General features: G+C 44.8%; 1 protein-coding gene across 1 annotated transcript in view; it reads right to left on the bottom strand.

Moving 5' to 3' along the window:
• Positions 1-23,159, bottom strand: part of FAAH (fatty acid amide hydrolase) — a 430,791-nt gene that overhangs the window by 75,203 nt on the left and 332,429 nt on the right. The window contains exons 10-11 of the mRNA XM_086952348.1: positions 11,612-11,709; positions 9,505-9,604 (exon numbers count right to left, since the gene is read on the bottom strand). Of these exons, the coding sequence (XP_086808474.1) occupies positions 9,505-9,604; positions 11,612-11,709 (198 nt within the window). The remainder of the gene's footprint in view (positions 1-9,504; positions 9,605-11,611; positions 11,710-23,159) is intronic.

Genomic DNA, 23,159 nt, shown 5'->3' with positions numbered 1-23,159 from the left:
GGAAGGCGGGAAGGGAGTTACCCTTCCCGGCCGTATTTATTAAAATATGAAACAAAATCAAAACATTAAAATAACAGTTTCATATCATGTACAATTTCATATCCACATTACGATGTTTGGCTAACCTTAACATATATCTAATACAAAGGTTCTCCTAGCCGATACTAACATCCTTACAAAATGCATTTCAAATTGAAATTGTACATCCTAACGTTAAGGGCCAATGGCAAGGTCGTAACCGGTGTCAGATCCCTAAACCAGAACTCCCCCCTCACTTGTGAGGGGCGGCCGCACAGAGGACTGCACCTCGTGTGCCATACCAATTTCCCTTGTCTTGACGGGGGCCCCTGTTAACTCAACGCCATGTACGTGGTCGTCCGAGGACTCGTGTGAGGTGTCTAGAAGGTAGCGTAGACCCCCCTCCCCACCTTACACAACTTACCACATCTGCCGTCGCAGATGTCCTGGCCCCGGGAAATTCCCAGGAGGGGCCCGTAGCCCCTCCTATCCAGGGAGGGGCCTTGACCGCCTTCCCTTTCCTTTAGGCGTCCCGTCCTTAGAAGGGACCGCCTCCCCGTTGAGGGGCCAATGGCCACCTCCCCCCGGGCGCTCCCATCCGTAATGGGTGACGCCCCCCCCTAGGGATCTTCCAATGACTGCTCACCGATCATGACCTTACCGCCACAGGCCGGATAGTTGACCGGCTATCCGGACCCCCCCACAAAACTCCTACCTAAAGGTCATGTTGGAAACTCCTTAACCAGGCTACGAGGTCTCCTATGAGTAAAGAATTCCCCACCCGGGACAAATGGACCCCATCCTCTAGATACATATTGTCCCCCCTGATACAACCATGAGGAATCGAATGCAATGTATTGGTGCGGAACAGTCTACCAAGCTTGTTATTAATCTTTTTCACAGAATGATTTATAGCAGACACTGAATTAGCCCCCCGCCACACCTTTCGGGGAATCATATGGGACCATGCAATCGTGCACCCTGGAACCCTCCTCGCCAACCAACTTACTGTGGATAGTATCGCTTCGAGGAGTAGTCGTCTACCAGCGGTCACCAAATCATTGCCCCCAAGATGTACTATGATTATAGATGGCGGTGACCTTGTCCGCCCTAACAAACCCTCAAGAAAAAGTTGAAACTGGTCAATACAGAGCCCGCCCCTTCCGTAGAAGGTCACCCTGTACCCGTATTCCCCAGCTGTGTGAATCATGTCACCTGCTTTGAATACGTCCCCGGCACGCCTCACGTATGAGTGGCCCACGACCCACACCACTTTTTCCTCAGCCGGTGATTTCTGACCGCTGGTTCCCAGGTGTCGGGCCGACTGCACAGTCCGCCCCGCCTCGTAGGTTTGCGAAACTGTAACCAAACAAAAAACAAGAAGCGTGAGTACATGATATCAGCTTCACAACATGTGCAACCGCACATACCTTTTGTAACAATTCGAGGACCAACGCCCCAACTGTTTCACTTTTTCCACACTCAGACCCCTGGCTGTAGCCTCTGTAGCAGCCCCTATCCGGAAGGAATGAGTCCCAAACTCGCCCGGGTTCAGGCCCGCGGCCGAAATTGCCATTGCAAGCACCCGCTGGAACTGAAACTTCGTCAGTGGGGTGGCATCTGCATGCCTCAGCAAGGTCCCTCCCCATGATGCCGCCCTCCGCGCCAAATACTCCTCAACGCATGCAACCGGGCACATGGGAGATCCGGGAATCCGCTGGACCACAACACTATCCCCGATCGCGCCTTGATCGGTCTTGGACCTGACAAACGAGAGAATCATCGTCTCCCCTTTTACCTGAATGTGCTCTCGGCACAGTCCACCCCCCGTATCCTGCTTATTTTTTGCCACCAGTTCGCTTACCAGCATAGCCCCATGAAAAGCTAATGTAAAAGCGGCCCGGAATAACACTGTTTCCGACTGGGATGAACATGTAGCAGGGAGTACGGACAGTAACAGGGCCAACCTATCCAGACCTATCGGGTGCCTTTCATCTTCTCTGCGACCCTCAAGGCGTTGCCACCCACGCAGCGCTTTCTGTACCACGAAAGACGCTGTAGGGTCCTGGATACCATGCGCCCGCACCATGAAGGAAATGGCGGCCCGATGCCTCTGGGCCGTGGCCACCGATTTGCCTGCTCTGCGTAAAGACAGCAAAAACTTTATGACTAGTTCTTCCTGACCCCAAAGCTCTCCCCTAGCAGACCCCAAAAAGGACCAATAGGAACGGAACGCCCCTTCATATGCCTTCCTTGTCCTGGGTGCTAAACTCTCTCCCACGAGGTTTTGTAGTTCGGGGCACCGAGAGACCAGAGAGCTTCGGGAAATGGTGCCGCCACCGGGTCCGCTGTGGGCAGAAAACCCCAGAAGGCCTGCATACGGAAACGAGAAAGCGCATCAGCAGCCTGATTCAGCACCCCTGGCACATGCCTCGCTCTAAAGAGCACGTTCAATTGCATACACAGTAAAACAATTTCCTTGAGCAACCTCAGGATCCACTTGCATCGCGCTGCCTGACTATTGATACACTCAACCACGGTCATGTTATCAGACCAGAACACCACAGAGTGATCCCTAAACCCCTCAGGCCATGTTTTCAAAGCCACCAGAATAGGGAACAGTTCAAGAAAAGCAATGTTACTTGTAAGTCCACACTTGTGCCACCATGACGGCCACGTTTGAGCCGACCAGTGATTGCCAAATATGGCGCCAAAGCCTATACTCCCCGCCGAATCGGTCCACAGCCCCAACTCTTCGGAGGACACCGCCGGCTTCGTCCAGACAACCCGACCATTGAAGTCCGCCAGGAATGCCAACCAAATGCGCATGTCCTGGCGAATCTCGGCCGAGAGCCTCGTGCGGTGATGCCCCTCTTTAAGACCGACCATGGCTTGTGCAATCGAGCGGGAAAAGGGGCGGGCCATTGGCATTATTCTAAGGGCAAAATTCAACTGCCCCACAGTCTGCTGTAATTGATGCAAGTTCACCTTAGTTTCTCTAATACATGCTTCAAGCGAAGCCCTGAATTTCCGCACTTTTTCTTCTGGCAAGCGGAAGCAACCCCCTTCAGAATCGAGCTCTATTCCAAGAAACTCGAGTGAAGTTGAGGGCCCCACAGTCTTGCCCGGCGCCAATGGCACACCAAACTGTCTCATCAGATCACAAAATTCATTTAGAGCCTGTGCACATTCTGAGTCCCCGGCTGCCCCCAGAAACAGAAAATCGTCTAGATAATGCATGACATGCTGAAAACCCGTAATCCTTGTGAATGCCCACTGCAGAAAACAACTGAATTTTTCAAAATAAGCACACGATATGGAACAGCCCATCGGCATACATTTATCCATGTAATAGCGCCCCTGAAACATAAAGCCCAGGAGACGCTGATCGTCCGGGTGTACCGGGAGCAACCGGAAAGCGGACTCGATGTCAGATTTGGCCATCAGCGCTCCGGGCCCCAGGCGATTCAACATGGCGACTGCATCATCGAAGGATGCGTACCGCACCGAACAAAGCCCTGGGTCTATTGCATCATTAACCGACAAATCCCTCGGGGCTGACAAATTGTGTATCAGTCTAAACTCACCCGGGTCTTTCTTGGGGACCACTCCCAATGGTGAACAAACAAAATTAGGAACTGGTGGCGTGCTGAATGGTCCTGCCACCCGACCCCGGGCTACTTCTTTCCCAATCTTTGCTTGCACCACTGCCGTATTATGCAGGACCGAAATTTGGTTCTTACACTGTGCTTTACTCTGAAAATTCCCCACCGGGATGCGGAAACCATAAGAAAACCCGTCCCGCAGCACCCCAGCGGAGACATGATCAGGGTATACGCTGAGCCAAGGAATCATTGCCATGGTATCAACCGGTGTGGGCAATGCCGCCCCTCGGACTATGTCAGACCTGTTTGGCGCTTGCCCTACTACCGTTATCACCCGTTTTGGCTCTGCACATGGTCTCGGGATGCGAAGACTGTCCACACCCCCCACATTCATGCTTAAACTTGCATGACCCCTGGGGCCTCGTACACTTCCCCTTGTTATAGTTCCAGCATACCCCTTTTTTACCTGTATTGCCGTTCGGCCTTGGGTGATGCTCGTTACTTGCCCCCGTCCGAAAGGGCGCCCCGGATGATTGGCGGGAAAGATCACCCCCGCCCCCCCCACCAAAGGCGCCTTTAACATGCCTGATTGTTCCATTTTTTGCCAAGAAATGGAGTCGTAACAATCCCACGTCATGCACGTATCGAACTCTTTTGCTCTACGAAAAATGTTATCATAACAAAACCACTCATTGCCCACATATGTCTGAGAATATTCCATAATACGTGACTGGTACACAGGTAACTCGGTCAACAAATCTGGTCTCCGTTCCCCCATAATCGAAGTGAATATGCCAAATGCTCTACCCCAGTTACCTATCGTCTCATCGACTCTGAAAGCGGCCATTTTTGCGCGCCAAACACTCGGATGCATGAGTTCCTTCTGAACTTTCACATGCTCAATCTCATAATGGTCAGTTAGCAAGGAGAACATGTTTACGTATATCTCAGCCCATATCCGTTCCTTGACCTCCATCGGGATATGCTGAGCCAATTTCTCCCTTCTCGAGGGAACAGACCCCTTCCCCGCAATCGGCAGTAGCTGCTTACCTGAGCTAGAAGCTGTAACCGCCGTTGCTGCCGAACTCGTGCCAGCTGCGGGTTGCTCTACTGGAGCCTGCGGGGAAACAAACGGACAAGGAGGTTTTGCGGCCTCTCGAGACTGCCACAACTGCCTCATTAATTGCTTGGCCTCCTCAGCCGTGTCCCCCGGAGCCACGGAACGCCCGCTGCTATTACCCAGCCATGCCGCCAACTGGGCAGCCAACTCCGGAGGCATGTCCCCATCGTCCACTGGGGTAACCACAACGGGGATCCGCTGACCCTCGGCAGGAGCCGGCGCGGGAATCTCCGCTGGTCTAGGAGGGCTCAACGGAGGAGCCTCTGGAACTGGGACCTCGTCCTCGGTTGACCCATTCCTGGCCCTCTTCCTTCTTCCGGCCGGAGCCTCCGTCGGGTTGGGTCTTTTAGGCCTTCCCGCACCGTCCCTGGCCGCCATTTTTTTCTTCATCTCTGCCATGTCCTTCACCAACATCCGGAGCATCTGGTCGGCGCTGACCTTCTTTGCGACTCTCTTGCCCGGCATTGTCCTTCGTAGGTGAAAGATCCCGAACGCGATTTGCAGTACTAGAAGAGAAAAGAGAGAAATTACAACTTTCCAAAAATGGCTCTTCGTTCCGTCTCGAGCTCACGTGCAGCGAGGAGGTGCAGCTTCAGAGCACAGGAACAAGAGGATGCTTCCTTGGCTTGTGGCTCCTTTTATTCTTCTCTGGGCGGGCGTGAACCCGCCTCCCTGGGCGTGGCGGACGGCTTCGGTGTCTAGGACAACCCACTCTTGGGCGGGAAAAAGCGCGCCCCGGCTACGCCGCTTCGGGCATACCAGCCGAGACGCGCCTCCCGCCCAAAATGGCTTCCCGGGGGGATCGGGGTACTCCACCATACGTTCGGGGGGACCGATTGGTCGCCCCTTTCCAAACGTGACGCAACTGTGAACTTTTCACGCAACTGTGGATTATTTTTATCGCAACTTTAAGAACTCTTTTTGCAACCATATTCTTGAACTATGTATGTTGGATTTTTCTCGTTTTGGTCTTGTGTAGTTTAGATTAAATACCTTTATTTTTTTTAACTGTTGTGGAGTCAGTTTGTGGTGTTTTCACTGTGTTACTGTGAGTGTTGGTACAAATACTTTACACATTGCCTTTTGATAAGCCTGACTGCTTGTGCCAAGCTACCAAGGGGGTGAGCAGAGGTAATCTAAAGTGTGTTCCTCCTTACCCTGACAATAAGCAAGGGTCCCTATTTGGACAGTGCTACATACCTCTGCCAACTAGAGACCCCCAGTTCTAACAACTGTCTTTTGTGCAGCTGACAACTAATTTGTTGCGATTATTTAATTGACAACTAGGGCACTAAAGTGGGGGCTAAGGAGTTTTGTTAAAAACAGTTTGCAATTGTTCCTAAAAAGTATATTGTGATGCAATAAAAAACAGTGTCCAGTGTGTTTACAATGCTTTATCTTTTCACTGAAAATTCTTTTGGTGGGTGAGGGGGAGCTTTATTTGGAACATTTCTTGCAAGTCATGTTAAGGAGAAACTTGATGAAAGATTTTAGAAAGCCACTCATTACCTTAACAGATGGCTGTGAAATTTGTTTGGAATGGACATCCATGTATATGATATTCAAAGGGTCTTCTTGTGCATGCATACAACACTGGTAAGTAAATAAATTATTCATTAAATATGCCTTAATTTTTAATGAATTGCTTCAAACATGCACAAATATTCCCAATGTATAAACTTAACTTGAAGATCCTCATAACTTCTACTGTAATTGTTGCTTTAAAATCTAGAAGTCAAAGTGCATTTGTATAGCAAAAGTTTCCTAGAATGAAATTCTTTCACTTTAAGCAGCTACGTTACCCAAGAAGCCATGGCTTACTTGGAGAAAATGCAAAAATGGATGCAGTAGTTCTTATCATTAAGCTGAGGTATCCTTTAATGGTGCCTGCCTGCTGCCTCGAAATCTGTGCGCTGATAGAACTGCCTCTAACTTACTTAAAATGTACAAAACACAAATATCGAGCTTATAACTGCAAGTAAAAGATGTTTTCAGCCATGGGGCAAGATAACTGCCTACCTGAGATGTGTAGGGCTGATAAAATGGTCAGCTAGAACTAGCAAAATGGCACTCACAATACTGGAGCTATCCTATGTATAGGGCTGGAACTAGGCCCGTCACAGGGTCTGAGATAAATCAGCTACAGAACCGGAAATAGGTATGTGATGGGGTTAGAATTCGGTCAGCATTGAAGGCATGTCTGCCAGAAGGCTAAAGACATCCCTTTCATAGAGCAAAATGCAAGTCTGTCATGGGGCCAGAAGACAAGTCAGTCATAGAGTTTGAATCAACTTAATGTGTCTTGGCTCCTCTCGTCCTATTTTCTGAACCCGTTTTTTTTGGCCCTGTAGACTCTGTGCACTCTACCTTTGCCAACAAGAACTAAAGTGCTCGTGCTCATTCCTTTAAACATGGCAAATGTATGTTACACCGAATTGGAACATTTGATTTACTTACGAGTACCAAGTAAAGAAGTAATGAATGTGCTCGCAAGTCTTGTAAATTAAATGCTACTAGAGGGCCTGCAGCAAATATTGTGCCACCTACTTAAGTATCCCGAAGTCCTAGGACTTCCATTGAAGCCTGTGTGCAGTTTTAAACTGCCAGTTCAATTTGGAAAAATAAACCTTTTGCCAAGCCTAAACCTTTCTTGGTAATGCATATGTCACACCTAAGGTAGGCCCTAAACAGCCCATGGGGCAGGGTGCGCTGTATTTGAAAAGTGGGACATGTACTTTTAGGTTTTACATGTCCTGGTAGTAAAAAACTCTTCAATTCGTTTTTCACTACTGCACAGCCTATGCCTCCCCATGGATAACATTGGATTACCCTATTAAATTTAATAAGTGCTAACTTTTGATTGGGAAGAGGTCGAAAAGTCACGTTTTCTCAAAAGAATTGTAATTTAAAATTCTCTTTAATAGTAAAGCTGGATTTTAAACCACAATTCTAAAAATGCCTCCTTTAGAACGCTGGCATTTTCTGGTACTAACCATTTGGTACCTGCAGCCTGTGCTTTGGGTCACATATTTGGTAATAGTGGGCTGTTGGACTTTGTGTATTTCTCCCAGACATTGAGACAAAGGGGGACTATTTGTTGGCAGGATGGGCACTCCTGTCAGAATGGGAGAGGCAGAACTGTTCCTTGTCCCATTTACATTTCAAAGGGTCTGCCTCCAGCACACTGCAAAATAACTTGACACCAGCCTTTTGTCTCCCTAGATATCTTGGAGCCTAGGCAGGGGAAGGAGTGGACATTTCCAGGACCACATGTAGAAAAGTCTAGATGTTTGTCCCATTTCGAAGTCTGGCACCAGGTAAACATATTGGACCCTCAGACCAATTCTTCAGATCACTCCTGGACCTGCAGAGAAACCCCAGAAGGACTGACTTGTACTTCAGAGGACTGCTCTGCTACTTGAGGCCTGCTTTGTACCTCAGAGGACTCCTCTGCTGCTATCAGAGGAAGAATTTTTTTTGTGGGATCCAATTAAGAACGTATCTGAATCTTGAGATTGAGATGGTTTAGTTAACATTTGAGGTTTTCCCTCTTCAGTAGAATTTCCTATCCACATTGTGTATACGAACAGCGCTCCATTGCAATTGCTATAACTTTTAAATGGGGCAAAGTCTCTTGCGACTAGATGCCCGCAGTTTGAGCTTTGATCTTTTAAGTGCTATTTTTCACTAAAACTAAACATATTCACAACTCCGGTTCTACTGATTGTATTTAATTAATTCAGCTGTCTTTGTATTTATGACAATGTTCTCTATTTTTCCAAATTGGTGTGGGGATTTTCTTGTGTGGTCTTTTCAATTTTTCTAAATTGGTGAGGGAATTTTCTTGTGTGGTCTTTTCACTTTATTATTGTTTGAGTGCTGCAAAAATACTTTACACATTGCCTTTAGGTTAAACCAGACTGCTTTTGTGCCAAGCTACCAGAGGGTTAAGCATAGGCTAATTTAGTGATTTTGTTTTGCTGTTCACCCTGGCAAGGATTGTGGTTGGTGCATGAGGAGGGTCAAAACTCCAGAAAGCAAAAGCCCAATTTACTACATCACCCATCGATTTGAACAACTCCATGGACAGCTAGGATCATGCCAATTCCATTTCAAGCAATAAGTGTTGTGAGGTAAAGAATGTCAGTCAAAAATTGGTAGCTATGTAAGTGATAGGACAGAAGACCAATCTGTCATAAGACAGTGAACTGTAGTGTAAGGCTGGCCTTCAGTTCGCATTGGAGATATTTTGTACACAAGGATAGAGAAGCCTCAGTCAGCGTTCTAGAAATATACCCCTTATTGGGATGAAGATTTTTAATTTGGGGTTGAAGATACTCCAGGCAGGTCCGCCATGGACCAGGGTTGTCACTTATTGGCTGGAACTATACCAGGCATATGTCATTGGATGTGATGTTAAAACTTCTAGTGACATATTGGTATTTGGTGATATGATATGTCAATCACAGAGATTGGCACAGGTCAGTCATGAAATTTGCTTGTCAGTCATGGGGATAAAGGTCCCAGTTAGGCAACAAGGATCATTCAAGGGTCTCGAGATATGCCGATTTTTGAACGAGAGGGATGTCACTCATTGGGCTACAAATTTTTTCAGTCACATGGTCGGAAATGTGTTAGTCGAATACACAATGGGACAACAATGAAGTTGTGGAAACAACAGTACTTGGGATAACCATGTAGCGTAAGACATGGTTTGGTTAACATAAGTCATGGCAATAAAAGAACAAAAAAAAATCTCACCAGTGGCTTTGTAATAATGGACAAGAGGGCCTTTATCACACGTGGAATTCGATAAAACCTGATTTGGTCTTTCAGGTTTGGGTCGATTAAGTCCCCTTTGCTGAAACAAAAAGCAGTTTATTGGTAAAAGAGCAAGAGTTCTCAACACAATTTATAATCTAGCAAAGACCTTTCATACATGTACATGAATGGGGCAGGGGATAATCCTGTTCTGCATACAGCAGCCATTTGAAAAGTTTACATTCGAAAGGTGAATAGATTATTTTCTTATAAATGAATGTTACCAAATAAACCACACAACATATGGATTGCCACACCAGTCTCCTTGTTCTTTACAAGTTCCTAACAAAAGTAAGTCCATACCTTCCTATGATCAAGGAAAGCAGATCAGAAGGGTATGAAAGGTCCCATCCGTCCACTATTAGTTCACATTACACACTGTTACATTACAGGTCTCAGCAATAAATTTGGTTGTCTCTTTTCTCAGGGACAGATTTCAGTCAGTTAGACTTTTCCCTTTAAATTCTCCTAAAGTGAATTGATGGGTACCACAAGGCTCTTTTCTCTCCCTTCATCATTTAAATTTATGTATCAAAACCCTGGTTCACTCTCTCAAAAACATGAAAGTTAAAAGTTTTAACTATGCTGCTGACATGCAACTCCACTTCACTGTTGACAGCACACTAAATTCTAAGCTGCATTTCCAGGACACAATTCTGTTCATGTGGGATTGGATGAACTAAACTCTGACCAAACAGAGATAGTAGTCACCACAAATAAGCCTGACCTTTGGCGTCCTTCCTACTGGCCCAATGAGAGGAGCCATTCCCCCTATTCAAAGAAGTTGGTAAAAAGTCTTGGTTTCATGATTGACGAAGGAGCTATCTCTGAAACTGCAACTTGGCTCGGTGATATCCTTCAGCTTTTTCCAACTTCGCAGAATTAAAAAGATCAAGAAATTCCTTACTACCGACACCTTGCTTCAAGTTATATTAGCGTTGGTCATGTCAAGAATTGACTATGGCCATTCTCTTAACTTGGGTCTCCCTAAACATTCTTACGTGGAGGCTTCGCTTAGTGAAAAACCAGGGCTGCTCGGCTGATTTATCAGCTTCCCAAACATTGCCCTATTTCTAAAGTGACAAAAGACCTTCACTGGCTCCCAGTGACACACAGATCTACATTAAAAACTTGTTGCAAGATTTTCAAAGATTTGCACATGAAAAATCCAGCTTTTATTAAATCTCGAATTTACAAGTACTGCATGTCCCCCTTGGAAGTCAAGCCAGATAGCTCTGTAGTACCCTTTGTTAGCATAGGACAGTTTGCCTAAGCAAACTAAGACCCTCTATTGTCGAACATTGTAACCTTGGGCCAACAAATAGGTACCTCTATATAGGGTGAGCACCAGCAAACCCTGCCTATACGCAAGGCAACACTCACGCGAGCATGGCATTGTGAAGAACATTGCCTATTAATGGATTTGTTCTTTGATTAAGTGACTATTTTCCTGAAACTTGTTGCATATTGTCACATGTATTATAAACTCTTCAAACAACCTGTCTTGCAGCTTATATAAAGCTGCAAAAACTAGAAGAAGACTTTGCTATACTTGCAGTAACCAGCTTTTTAAAATCAGTGATCAAATTTCGGAACACAATGTGAGGCTTTTTAACTAATATAAATTGTTTTTATTCAATACTGCCTTTTTCGAATTATTGTTGTTTTGAAATATTTTAACCCAAAGTGACCTAAACATTTAATTGATAATTAACTATCTGTATACTGGCTCCTTTTTCGATTGGATAGGCTGAAAAGTGTCTTTTTATAATATGTGCTTTTATGATTTTACATGAAATCGAAGAAAGCTTGCTTTGATTTGAACTCTTCAAGGAAGGTATTTTATACGTTTTTGTTTCTCTCTTAGTGCTAGCTGCAAAACATTAACTAAAATATGAGGAAAACTATCACTCGTATTGGCAGCCTACAGTGATGGAAAAAATGACCCAATGGTAGACAGTGAAATAAAAAGCAATTAAACTCAATGACCCCCAAGTAGTTTGTAAATTTGACTGCCCAGATTATGACACAATCGTGAAATACTCACAATTTGTCCAGAAAAGTGTCACCTCCATCTGACAGAAGTCCTTTGTAGCCCAGCTCAATAGTGGCATACTCTACGTTTGGAGGTGTGAAGGCGACCAGCTAAAAAGAAAGGATGAAGGAGATTAGAACAGCAGGTCTAAACCTTTCAATGTATTGAAAATACATATCTATATCCGAGCAAAATGTCGATGGTAGACCTGGATTTAGGCGGCATCTAGAAATACAAATTCTGATGAACCCCTGTTCACACAGCCCTCTTTCCCATCCCAGATGTCTAGTGTGAGAGCTTTCACCACCAAGGGACGCCATAATAGGTGGGTACCAATGTAAACTTTTTTTGCCAAGGGACCCAAGTGCTTCCTTGCCCTTGTCTTCTGTCATCTGAAAACAGAAATCACTAGCTCTGAAGAGGTGTTTAATTGAAGAGATGCTAGAATAACCAGCATTAATGAAGAAGCACATCCCCTCATGTGATGGTTTTCATAGTTGTCTTTTCTGTAGTTGATTTACCTGCTATATGCTGAACATCACTTCTCATTCCTCGCAGTATCTCAACAACAAATGCTCTTAGCTCGCCAAAATTTTTCAAAATCCATCAAAGATTGATAGATGCTTAAATTAGGTATGCCTTTAGGCTGGTGGGATGGCTTAGTGACCCTAACGTTGGCCGCTGTTCTACCATGCATTCACCCACCAGTCACAAATTTGAATCCGGATGAGGCAGACTCAGCCTTTACCCAGATCAAATGAACACCATTAAACTTGCTAGTAGTAGCACTGTTTACTACATTGCTTAAAACTGCAAATCTGGAGTATGAAACACTCTGTAAAACACAAATTATTTAGCAAGATATCAAATTATAGTGAAGTTAACTACTTTGCCAACTTGTAACAAGCCGATGGATCTATTGGTAATAACTAATGACTTCTGTTGAGTGAGGCGCCCATCTGTTAAAGGCAAGAACACATATATGAACCTCACACCGCATACATCTATCAGACAAAAACTCGCCTACTCCAGGGCTTTTTTGGTAAAGTAAAGGAGTTTGATTAATAAGGAGTCAGTCTGAATCTAGCAGAAAGCACTACAAGATATCCAAAAGCCTGACCTTAGTGTTTACCTAAGGTAGGCATTCTAAAAACGTTCTCTGCAGGATTCGGCATTCATTCTGGCCCCTTTAAAATTGTATTACACTAACACTTTGAATACAACCACCTCTGCGTTTGGTTACAGGCTCATTCTTCAAGACGCTGTTTTCAAAAAGTCTTCTTTAGACGGATAATTGGTTTGCATGCTAGAGATACACTTCTTCATATGCCTTTGACAAAGGGAATGACTCCTTCTTTATATGAATCTATACCAAACTTCTTCAGACCACCATCCGACTAGCTCTCCTTATACCCTGGTCAAACCTAAGGTTGCTTGGAACTTTGGTTGAAAACCATTGAGTGCAAACAAGGCACTTGCTCCTCTAGAAGCACAACTCTCTCTAGTCAGATTCTGATGCCTATGCTCAATCTCTTATACTTAGTGGATGCAAAAAGGCCAAACCAGGTTTTAGTAGGTTAAAGTTCACCATGTATTTTTGTTCAAAGAAGCTTTGCCAAGATCTGGTGGGAGGAGAGTTTCTTCCTCACGTTTATGCCCCTTTTGTGCGGACACTCAGGAATCCGTCATCAATTTCCTTTTACTTTGCAGTGTTTACAATAACAGCAACAGCTGCTGCCACTCTTCATATCAGATGTGAGTGGCACAAACCAAGAGCGATCCTTTTAGGCAAATCTGTATCTTGGTTTTTCAAGTTTCCTATTTTTAAATTCTGAATCACAATTCTGCATTTTGTAGGCTTTTACTCTACAAATCTTAGCCATACTGTAAGTTTACAAAGTTGCATCCATTTACTTGTTATACACATAGTTTGCATTCAAAATAAATAAAAAAACAATAGTCTCTGAATAAAATCATTCATTCTGCTCATATTATAATCAAAAGAGACACAATTGATGGACGGGATGCAGAATAAATCAGTCAGGAGATCTGGGCTAAATCCATTATTCGTTTGCTCACCATGCCACCCCAGTTTTGACCTGGCAAGATTCAAATCAGTCTTGACCCTGTAACTCATGGGAACAGTCCAGCCGAACTGCCAAGCCAGGTCCTCCCTGGACTGGAAACAAGCATTCTAGGACCGGTTTCAGAGTTTTACCCTTCATCAGCCACGATAGCTTGAATCCAGTGGCACAGTTAGCCACGTCTGGGTATAACCGGCGTACTTAAGGCGAGGAAGCAAAAGACACACAATTGATGGATGGAATGCAGAACAAATCAATACATTCACCCCCAGTCAAGAGATCTGGGTTAAATCCCATGAGCACAAGGTCAAGACTGATTTGCATATAGCTTTGTCTGAACTGGGGTGGTAAAGTGAGCTAGAGAATGGGGATGGATTCGACCCAGATCTGTGACTGGGGGTGAGTGTCTGAAAAGTTTCCGTACTCCGTCCATCATCTCCTTGTGTTTGCTTATATTATAATGGCAACAGTGATGGTTAATGTTGTTGGAATTTTGAGAGCCAATTGATATTCTTTTTTTGAATTGAAGCCCTTTCTTAATAAAAAATATGGATGGACGTCTTTTTATAAACTTATACTACAGCCAAGAGTTTTTGAATGTAAAGAGAGCAACAATTTGATGCAACCAAATGCACTTTTTGGGCCTTCACTGAGACTCCTGGAGAACTGGATCTTGTTTCCTTAAAAGCAGAGAAATGGCGATGATGGAGGTAATCTATTGTTTCAAGATGTAGCATGTCTTTCTTACTAGGAAGCAAGAGTACTGTAAGGAGAGATCTTGTCAACAAGTAAGCTAAATATTTTAGACAGTTAATAGGGTATCAGAGCAATGTGAATCTCAATGATGTTCTCACTGATGCTCAAAGTGGATCATCGACTACATACTACAATCCAACTGTGCCATTCCAACATGATACCTGAATGAAGTCTACAAAATAGGTCATTAGGGATACCACCCTCACACCTGTACAAATTGTGGCACATGTTGCTAAGGCTGACAAGGATCAACACAGTACTCAGTGCCTGAAATTTGGCACTTTTTCCCTCTAAAAGCCTGTGATGTGCAAGTTAGAGGTGACCATGAGAAGGATGGGCATATCAATTTAACCATTCCGCTGATACCGGTCACATCCACCCATCCATCAAACTGATCCAAGCGTAATAGGATGTACGAGCTATGTCACTTATGTGCTTCTGTTTGTGCTTTGTCTGAGGACTGTGTATGTGAATGTGTCTGTATTGTCGCTGTTCACAGGTTTCATGGGAGCCTGTGTGTTGTTTTGAGTGCGTGCAATGGGTACCCTCATGTCACTTGGCCTGTGTGCACACGCATTTGTTGGTCTGTTCGCCTACGTGCATCTGCATGGGTTTCTACAGCAGGTTTGTTGGTATTTGTGCATGGATTTCTATTTGTGGTGCTGTCTGAATCAGTGCCTGTTGATTTGGTATTCATGTGTGCATATATGCGTGATCTAATGGCGATTTTGTGCATGTTGTGTGTCTTAATGATCAGGCACTATATAAAAAGCCAAGTCTAGAGGATTCATTTATTGCACCTTCTGGTTATTTTTCCAATGTTTCTAGAAATGCATCTGCTTGTAATAGGTTGTTATAGGTTTTAAATACCAAATACGTGGCTTCCTAGATGAAAATTGTGCTTTCACCAATCTGACAAACCATCTAACACACGTCAAAAGATGTCCTTTGTATATACCTGATGGGTGTCTAGAGAAGGTAACATGTCTTTCATATGGGCTAAAAAGAAACATATACAGTGGGGAAACCAAACATGAACCTTTCACAAAACCAATTCATAGCTAAAAAGGCAATGGCTAGTGCAAAGAAACAAGCAGAACTGTTTTTAATGTGCCTCAACACTGTCCTATTTCTGGCATCTCCTACAGCATATTTTCTATGCTACTTTAGGTAAAAGATCAATTGATGGGCAGAATGCAGAACAATCTCATGCATTCACCAAAGTACAGAGATCTGGGCCTAAATCCATCGTCCAGGGAAAATCTGGTTTGGCAGTTCGGGCTGGACTGTTCTCACGGGGCACAGAGTCAAGACTGATTTGCATATAGATGCGTCTGAACTGGGATGGCATGGTGAGCAAAAGAACAATGATAGATTCAACTCAGATCAGTGACTGCAGGTGAGTGTCAGAAAGGTCTCAGGGCTCCGTCCATCATTTCCTTGCATTTGCTTTGTTCTCTCTAAGTTGGCAGGGTATGCCCAGACGTGGGTCCCTTGCTCACTTTGCCACTGGATTCAAGCTAGCCTGGCTGATGAGGGGTGTTACCCCGAAACCGGTCACAGGATGCTTTTTTCTGGTCTAGGGAAAACCTGGAGTGACAGTTCGGGCTGGACTGTTCCCATAAGGCAGAGGGTGAAGATTGATTTGCATATAGCTGGGTCTGAACTGGGGTGGCGAAGTGAGCTAAAGAACGATGATGGATTCTACCCAGATCTGTGACTGGGGGTGAGTGTCTGAAAGGTTTCAGCTCTCCGTTCATCATTTCCTTAGGTTAACTTTAAGTAAAACAAGCATTTAGAAAGTGAAAATGTTTGGCCTTTGTAGTGAATGAATATAGAGATATACAGCATCCACATACCCCTTAACATAGGTTACTCATACTTGCACATATGCAGACAAAGAAACACATATACGAACATCCATACACGTACAGCTTACAGGCACTAATGCAAATAAGAGCCAGCGTATAGTCACAGAGGCAAACAGACCACCAGACATGCAGCTACCGATATACATAGTTTTATAGGTACTCAGAACACCAGACCTACTGACATTCATGCACACAGACTACCAGACAAATAGCAATGGATGCAATCAGACCTGTAAATCCCAAAGCACAAGATCACCTGACATACTTATCCAAGTGTGCATTAATGTGCCTTTTAGAAATTGGGCCTCAAATTGGTAGAGGTATGCACCCTGTCCAAGTAGAAACAAGTCATAGTTAGTCTAAGTTAAATTCACACCCTAATTCAAACTGTGCTCACCCTCTGGAAGCATGGCAAAGAGAAAGCATGCTTAACTTAAGAGGCAATGTGTAAAGTATTTGTGCAACACTTAGTACAGTAAAACAGTCCAAACACCACACAAAAATAACCAAGGGCATCTGGTTGCGCTTGACAAGGGTAAATCAAAAGTTCAGACTGACGGTGAGGGAGTACAGGGACCAACCTTGTCCCGCTGAAAAAGTACCATTGAAAAGAAAAACTGTCGTCGGCAAAGACCCGATAAGAGGAGCCGATTCATCATCGTCAGTCTGGCTAGATGTAGGCGATGCATCAGTTTTTTATCCACGCAGTCTAAGAAGCTTCATCGGCAAACCAGCCAGTGATGAGATGTCCTCATCCTTAGAAGCCAAGCACCAAGGTCGAGGAGAGATGAGTCTGTTGCAACTGGTACAACAGCAATGCGCGTGTTTTGCAGGAATAAAGCCAGAGAGCCTACTACTAAGGGCCCAGAACTGGTTTGGCACCACTTTGCAGGGCACACTCACAGTTTGCAGAGCCTTGAGGCTAAAGAGGGTTGTTGGAAGTCTTTGGAATTCCTGAGACTTCAGAGCAGGAAGCAAGCCAACAAGCCCTTGGAGTCCCCATGGTTCTGGGGATGTATAGATGCAGATCCAGGCCTTCTCACTCCGAGGCAAGAACGGCAGCTGGCAGCAGGGCAGGTACAGAAAAGCAGGAGTCCAGCAGAGTGACAATCTTTTTAGCAGCACAGCAGTCCTTCTTGAATGGATGATCGTATTTATACAGCGCACAGCTACTCAGCACAAGTGTCCCTTAGCTAATGGTCTTCTAAAAACCGCCAGGTCGGTTATAGATCGGAGTGTCATCTGAAGCAGATTCCACTGGAATGGGCTCAGAGTATCCTGGAAACTGAGGCCAGACCATTTGAGGAAGACCTCAGCGTTCTGGATGGTGTGTAATGACACCCTCTTCCTGAGATAGCCTGCATCTGTACCCTATAAGGCTTTGAAAAACAGCACTAGAGCCTTGAAATTAATCCTGTTTCTCACTGGAAACTAGTGTAGCACTTAAGGGTGTAGGGACTTATGTGTCATGTGATTACGCATAAGTCTCACAGCTGCATTTAGAACTACCTGCAAGAAGTTGAGAAGATACTCAGGAGCACCCAGGTACAGGACATTCGCATTGTCCAATCTGGAGGTAACCAGCGCCTGGACCACAGTTTTCCCCGAATTTAGTGATTGCAGGGGTAGGAATTTCCCCAGCATTCACAATAGACCAAAACAGGTGCCTACTACTGACTGGGCTTGCGATCTCATCGAGAGAGAATTATCAATAGAGATGCCCAAATCCTTGACCGGGAATTGAGCAGAGGATGGGGAGACATAACCCTGGCCACCAGAGTCTCCACTCAAGCAGTCGGTGAACCAAAAAAGAATCTCTGATTTCTCAGGATTAGACTTCAGTTGGTTCCTCGACAAACAATTGAAAAATGGCAAAGTCATGGTCCAAACCAACAACTTCAACCTTCACCAATTTGAACTTGCCTTCCCCAAGCTGTGAAACTCCCTTTCTACCCGGTCCAACTATCCTACCCCTTCCCAATCCCCCCCCCCCAAAACCCGGTTCAAGAAAGAACGGCCATGAGGCCATGAAACCTGCCACAAACCCTCAACTACTGAGCTCTTGAGACCTATACTCCACTCCCACGCAGGATCTCTCTTCTCCCCCTCACTCCCGTCCCTCCTGACCACACCTATCACCTCAAGACATCGCGCCCTATCTCACCCCCTCACCCGACCCAACACATCTCCCCTAATCTCCCTACCCGCGGTAACACCAACACATGTCTAAACAACGCCCAACCCTCAGACAAAATAACACCAGTACACTCAAGAAGCACTCTCCCCAATCCCTCCCACCACTGCCCATCTGAAGATGCATGTGTCTCCACTTCCCCTAATACTACCAAACCTCGACCCTCCTGTCCCAACCTACACCCTCAGTCGAATATGCTCCGACCCCTACCCCTATCCTAGAGTCGATGGCGGAACTAACTTAACGCCTCACACGTATAGAAAAACAACTCAACCCACTCTTACCAAAGACCCCTATGCACCTCATAACCATAACTGAAAACCTATCCCTTCTCCATAGCCAAATCAACACAATCACGCAAGGCATAAACAAAATCCTTCTCAACAACAATGCCCCCCTTTTCCCCGCCCAATACTCACAACTCCCCTCCCTCATAAACATCAGTGAGCCCCCTCAACTGCCCAACCACAAGATGACCAGCTGGCGCTCTACCCCTCTCAATACCCAATCACAGAGCAAAACAAGCGAATCCTGAGATGTCTCTGAGAGAGGCAATGATTCTCGTCAAAACCTATGACCCCAGAACAACCCAATTCCCCCACCCTCCAACATACAGATAGTCACCGGAATAGGCAAAGCCAGAAACCAACTTAGGTCTACAAGACACAAGACTTCCCTCTCAATGCACAACCATTCCCCAGCCCCCCCCCTCCCAAAATCATTCCAACAGCGACGAGGTCAGCTGCATACTTATAAACTGCAGATCTGCAGTCAAGCACGCAATAGAGCTGGCTGATGTCATACTGAACTTCAACATTGACATTGCCTTCCTCACCGAAACCTGGCTCAATGAAACATCCTATCCGCTCTTTGACCTTCTAGTCACCCCTGGTTTCTTCATCATCAAAAATAACTGAATGGACCAATGCGGTGGAAGCATTGCCATCATCCATAAGAACAACAACAATATAGTTGAAATCAAAACCCACTCCTTCTCTAACTTCGAATACTTCAACACCAACCTAGCACGTCAAGACAATAAAGTAACTAAATTCCATCTCATCTACCACCCACCAGGAAACTCTCTTGCCTTCAGAGAACAAATATCTGACCTACTTACACATTGCTCCCAATCCAACTCTGACAACATCATCCTAGGTGACTTCAACCTCCCCTGGACTGTTATACAGTCACTAAATGAACACCTTCTCACAAAGGAGCTCACCTAACACTGCAAGAGAAAAACCCACAACAAAGGCTCTACCTTAGATGAAATCATAGCCAAAAAACGAAACAATAACCATAAATAACATTCTCCCAATTGACTGCCCAGACCACCACATCATTATATTTAACATCAATCAAACTGCAGTTCCACCTGTCAAAGCACAAATCACCCCTCAAAGGAGCAGAAACCTCAATGCCACCCCCCTCTTACCTCGAAGAAACTTTAACATCACTTCTCCCGCCCTCCACCGACAACCTCAACATGGTTGAGCTCACTACACTGTACAAGAGGACAATGACAACTGCACGCGACTAACTAGCCCCCATGAAACTCAAAAGAATCAGAGACATCTCATCCAGAGCCTGGTTCAACAAAGACCTCAACTCCGAAAGATGAAAAGTAAGTTTCTTATTCCTTTCCAGGAGCCTAGCATGCGGGACTGTATCAAAGGCCACCGGCAAGTCTACTATTACTTCTTTCTGGCAGAATGTCCTCCGGTCCAGAAGTGCACTGAGTTGGTGGTCTCAGGTGTCCAGTTTTTATACCCAGTTATGTCTTTGAAATGAGGGGTACTTCGAATAGAGGCCTTGAAAGTGCACAAGGTACCTGCATGGTTCCAGACTCACAAGGGGGTATACAGCTCCTTGTATGGGGATAGGAACAGCCCTATTCAGTTGCAAGTGTTAATTCCTCCCTCCCATCCTGCCCAGGATGGCCCATCAGCCTAGTGATGCCCAGTCAGAATGTAAATGGCTCATCAGTTACACCTAAGCTTTCTTTGTGTGTGACTGTGCAGAGGAACTGCACAGAGCCCAGCTGTCACCCACCCCAGACACTGTGGTTAAATTAAGAAAATGCCAACTTTCCAAAAGTGGAATTTTCAGGCTTGCAACTTAAAATCAAACTTTACCATCAGTTGTAATTTTAAATTGTGAGTCCAGAGACACCAGACTCAAAATATCTCCCTTTTCCCAATCGGAAACTACACTTTTAAAATGTAATAAGGTAATGCCAATGTTAACCTATGGGAGAAATAGGCCTTGCAGTAAAGAAAAACTAATTTAAGAGATTCCGGGTCTTGTGTCCTTTCTCAGGAGTCTCTGAAATCAAACAATGAATAACCATATTTTATACATGCCAAAAAGAATTACCACTACACAAAATATGTGTCACCTGTACAGCCATCACTGAATCCAAGTCTATGACATTTCTGCATATGAATATGCCAGAACCTCACCCATCGTGCTTATCCTGACTGAAGGAATAATTGTCGTGCATCCAAAATATTTGTAGTAGTGAAAAAAGAATGTAGGAGTTTTTCACTACCGGGAAATGCAACACTTAAAAGTACATGTCCAAGTTTTCAAATGAACTGCACCCTGCCCTTGGGGTTGTCCAGGGTCTACGTTAGGGGTGACATATGTATTTAAAAGAGGAGGTTAACTATCCAGGTCGAAACAGTATTTTAAAACAGCACACACAGGCTTTGCAATGGCAGGCCGGAGACATGTTTAAAAGCTATTTGAGTGGGTGGCACAATCAGTCCTACAGGCCTATTAGTAGAAATAATTTACAGGCCTGAACACATGTAGGTCACTTTACTAGGGGCTTATAAGTAAATTAAATATGTCAATTGTGATTATGCCAATGATACCATATTTTAGGGAACAAGCACATACACTTTGGCACTGATTAGCAGCGGTAAAAAAGTCCAGAATACGAAGGCCAGAAAAATTAAGTCAGCAAAACAGGAGGTCAGAAGGAAACTCTCTCTCTCCAGATAGGACTGAAGGACAGACAAACAGCTGGATGCTGTTTCATCATGTCATTTCCCAATCTGCAATAGGAAAAAGGTTTAAGGTGAAGAAAAATGTGTAGTGTCAATGTCCATTTAATTCTGCCCTCTTCTTGGGTGACGGAACACATAATTAATGGAACTGTGAGCAAGCAAAGTTTAAAATGCATGGGTGGTGTTAGCCCAGAGATGAGATGTACGTTTCTGGGCCCTACTTGCTTCTTGCTTATTAGAAACTCTGTCAGCTTCGGTTGGTAAAAAATCTTACTCAGGGATCAGTAATGAATCCAAGCACTACGTGAAAAATTGTGATTGTAAGTACTGGTTAAATGATCTGAAGATCCCCAGAAGACTAATGAGTTTGGTGGGAAATCTGATGGGGTAGTACTGAATGATGAATTTGATAGTCTAGATGTAAACTACAATGGTCGAATTTGAATTATTATTTGTATACAAAAGAAGACAATTTTAATTTTTTTAAATTACAAGAGTAACACAACTGATCAGAAACACACCTTCCGAGGAAATAAGAACATCATTGCTAGAAAGACGGACGTCTATTGAGTCTGAAATGGACACTGCTTATTCAAGGAAGCACAGACCAACAATATCCCTTTTTTTATTGTCAGTGGCAGTTACCTCTATCCTTTTGTAACAAGACATAAGATCTTAGCTGGAACACCATAACATCTTCTACCGGCAGAATCTGGTTCTCAGCCGCCCAATAACACTCTAAAATATCATCAAGATCCAAGTTTTTAAAATAAAGGAACTGGGACCACACAGGCACCCCCATAGATTAGCACCCCAACAAATGTTGTACTCAGCCTCATCGGACCCACTGCATTGGCTGTCTGGCTCATTAGTTTTTGTTACCCCGCAATTTTATGGAATCAATGCACATCTGCAATCTCTTTTAGCATTATTATTATTATTTTTAAATCTTTTTATTAATTATAGATAAACAGCGGTGATTATCACTTACATTAATACAATGAATTACAGATATTCCTGGTAACCCTTCATTAAATAACTTAGGTGGGTATAAGCAACTGTTTCAGTCATTCAATGAGCATTCAGTCTTACAGTTTGGTCGTCATCCGGGGCAGCATGTGGGGGTTCGCAGATGTGACCCCTGTACTCGTTCCAGTTGGTCCATGCACCAATCCATTTCCAGGGACAGCCTCTGGCCACGTATACTGCCCTTTCCTGGAGCATACACCAGTCCATGTCATTTTGCCATGAGGCCAAGTTCGGAGTAGAGCCTGCCCCCATTGCCTGGCGATGTTCCGTTTTGCGATTGCAAACCCCAGCGTCGCCCACAACCTCCCATGCGCGGTCACGTCATTAGGCTCCCAGATATTTAAGAGACACCTTTTAGCCTCTACTCTCAATGCCACCTCCCACACCTCTTGCATGCATCGGTGAATGCGGCGCCAGTAGGTCTGGATCTGCGGACATTCCCACAACATGTGGAAGAACGACCCCTCTGCCCCACATCCTCTTCTACAGAGTCCGTCCTCACTGCGGCCCATCAACCTCAGCCTAGTACCAGATATGTAGACTCTATGTAGAATTTTAAGCTGGATCAGCCGTAGTCTGGCCGATATGGCCACTTCCCTTGGGGAAGCA

This window comes from Lissotriton vulgaris, chromosome 1_1, assembly GCF_964263255.1.
Source record: "Lissotriton vulgaris chromosome 1_1, aLisVul1.2, whole genome shotgun sequence".
Lineage (NCBI taxonomy): Eukaryota > Metazoa > Chordata > Amphibia > Caudata > Salamandridae > Lissotriton > Lissotriton vulgaris.
The sequence above is the reverse complement of the archived record's forward strand: the minus strand, read 5'-3'. Positions and strand labels throughout refer to the sequence as shown.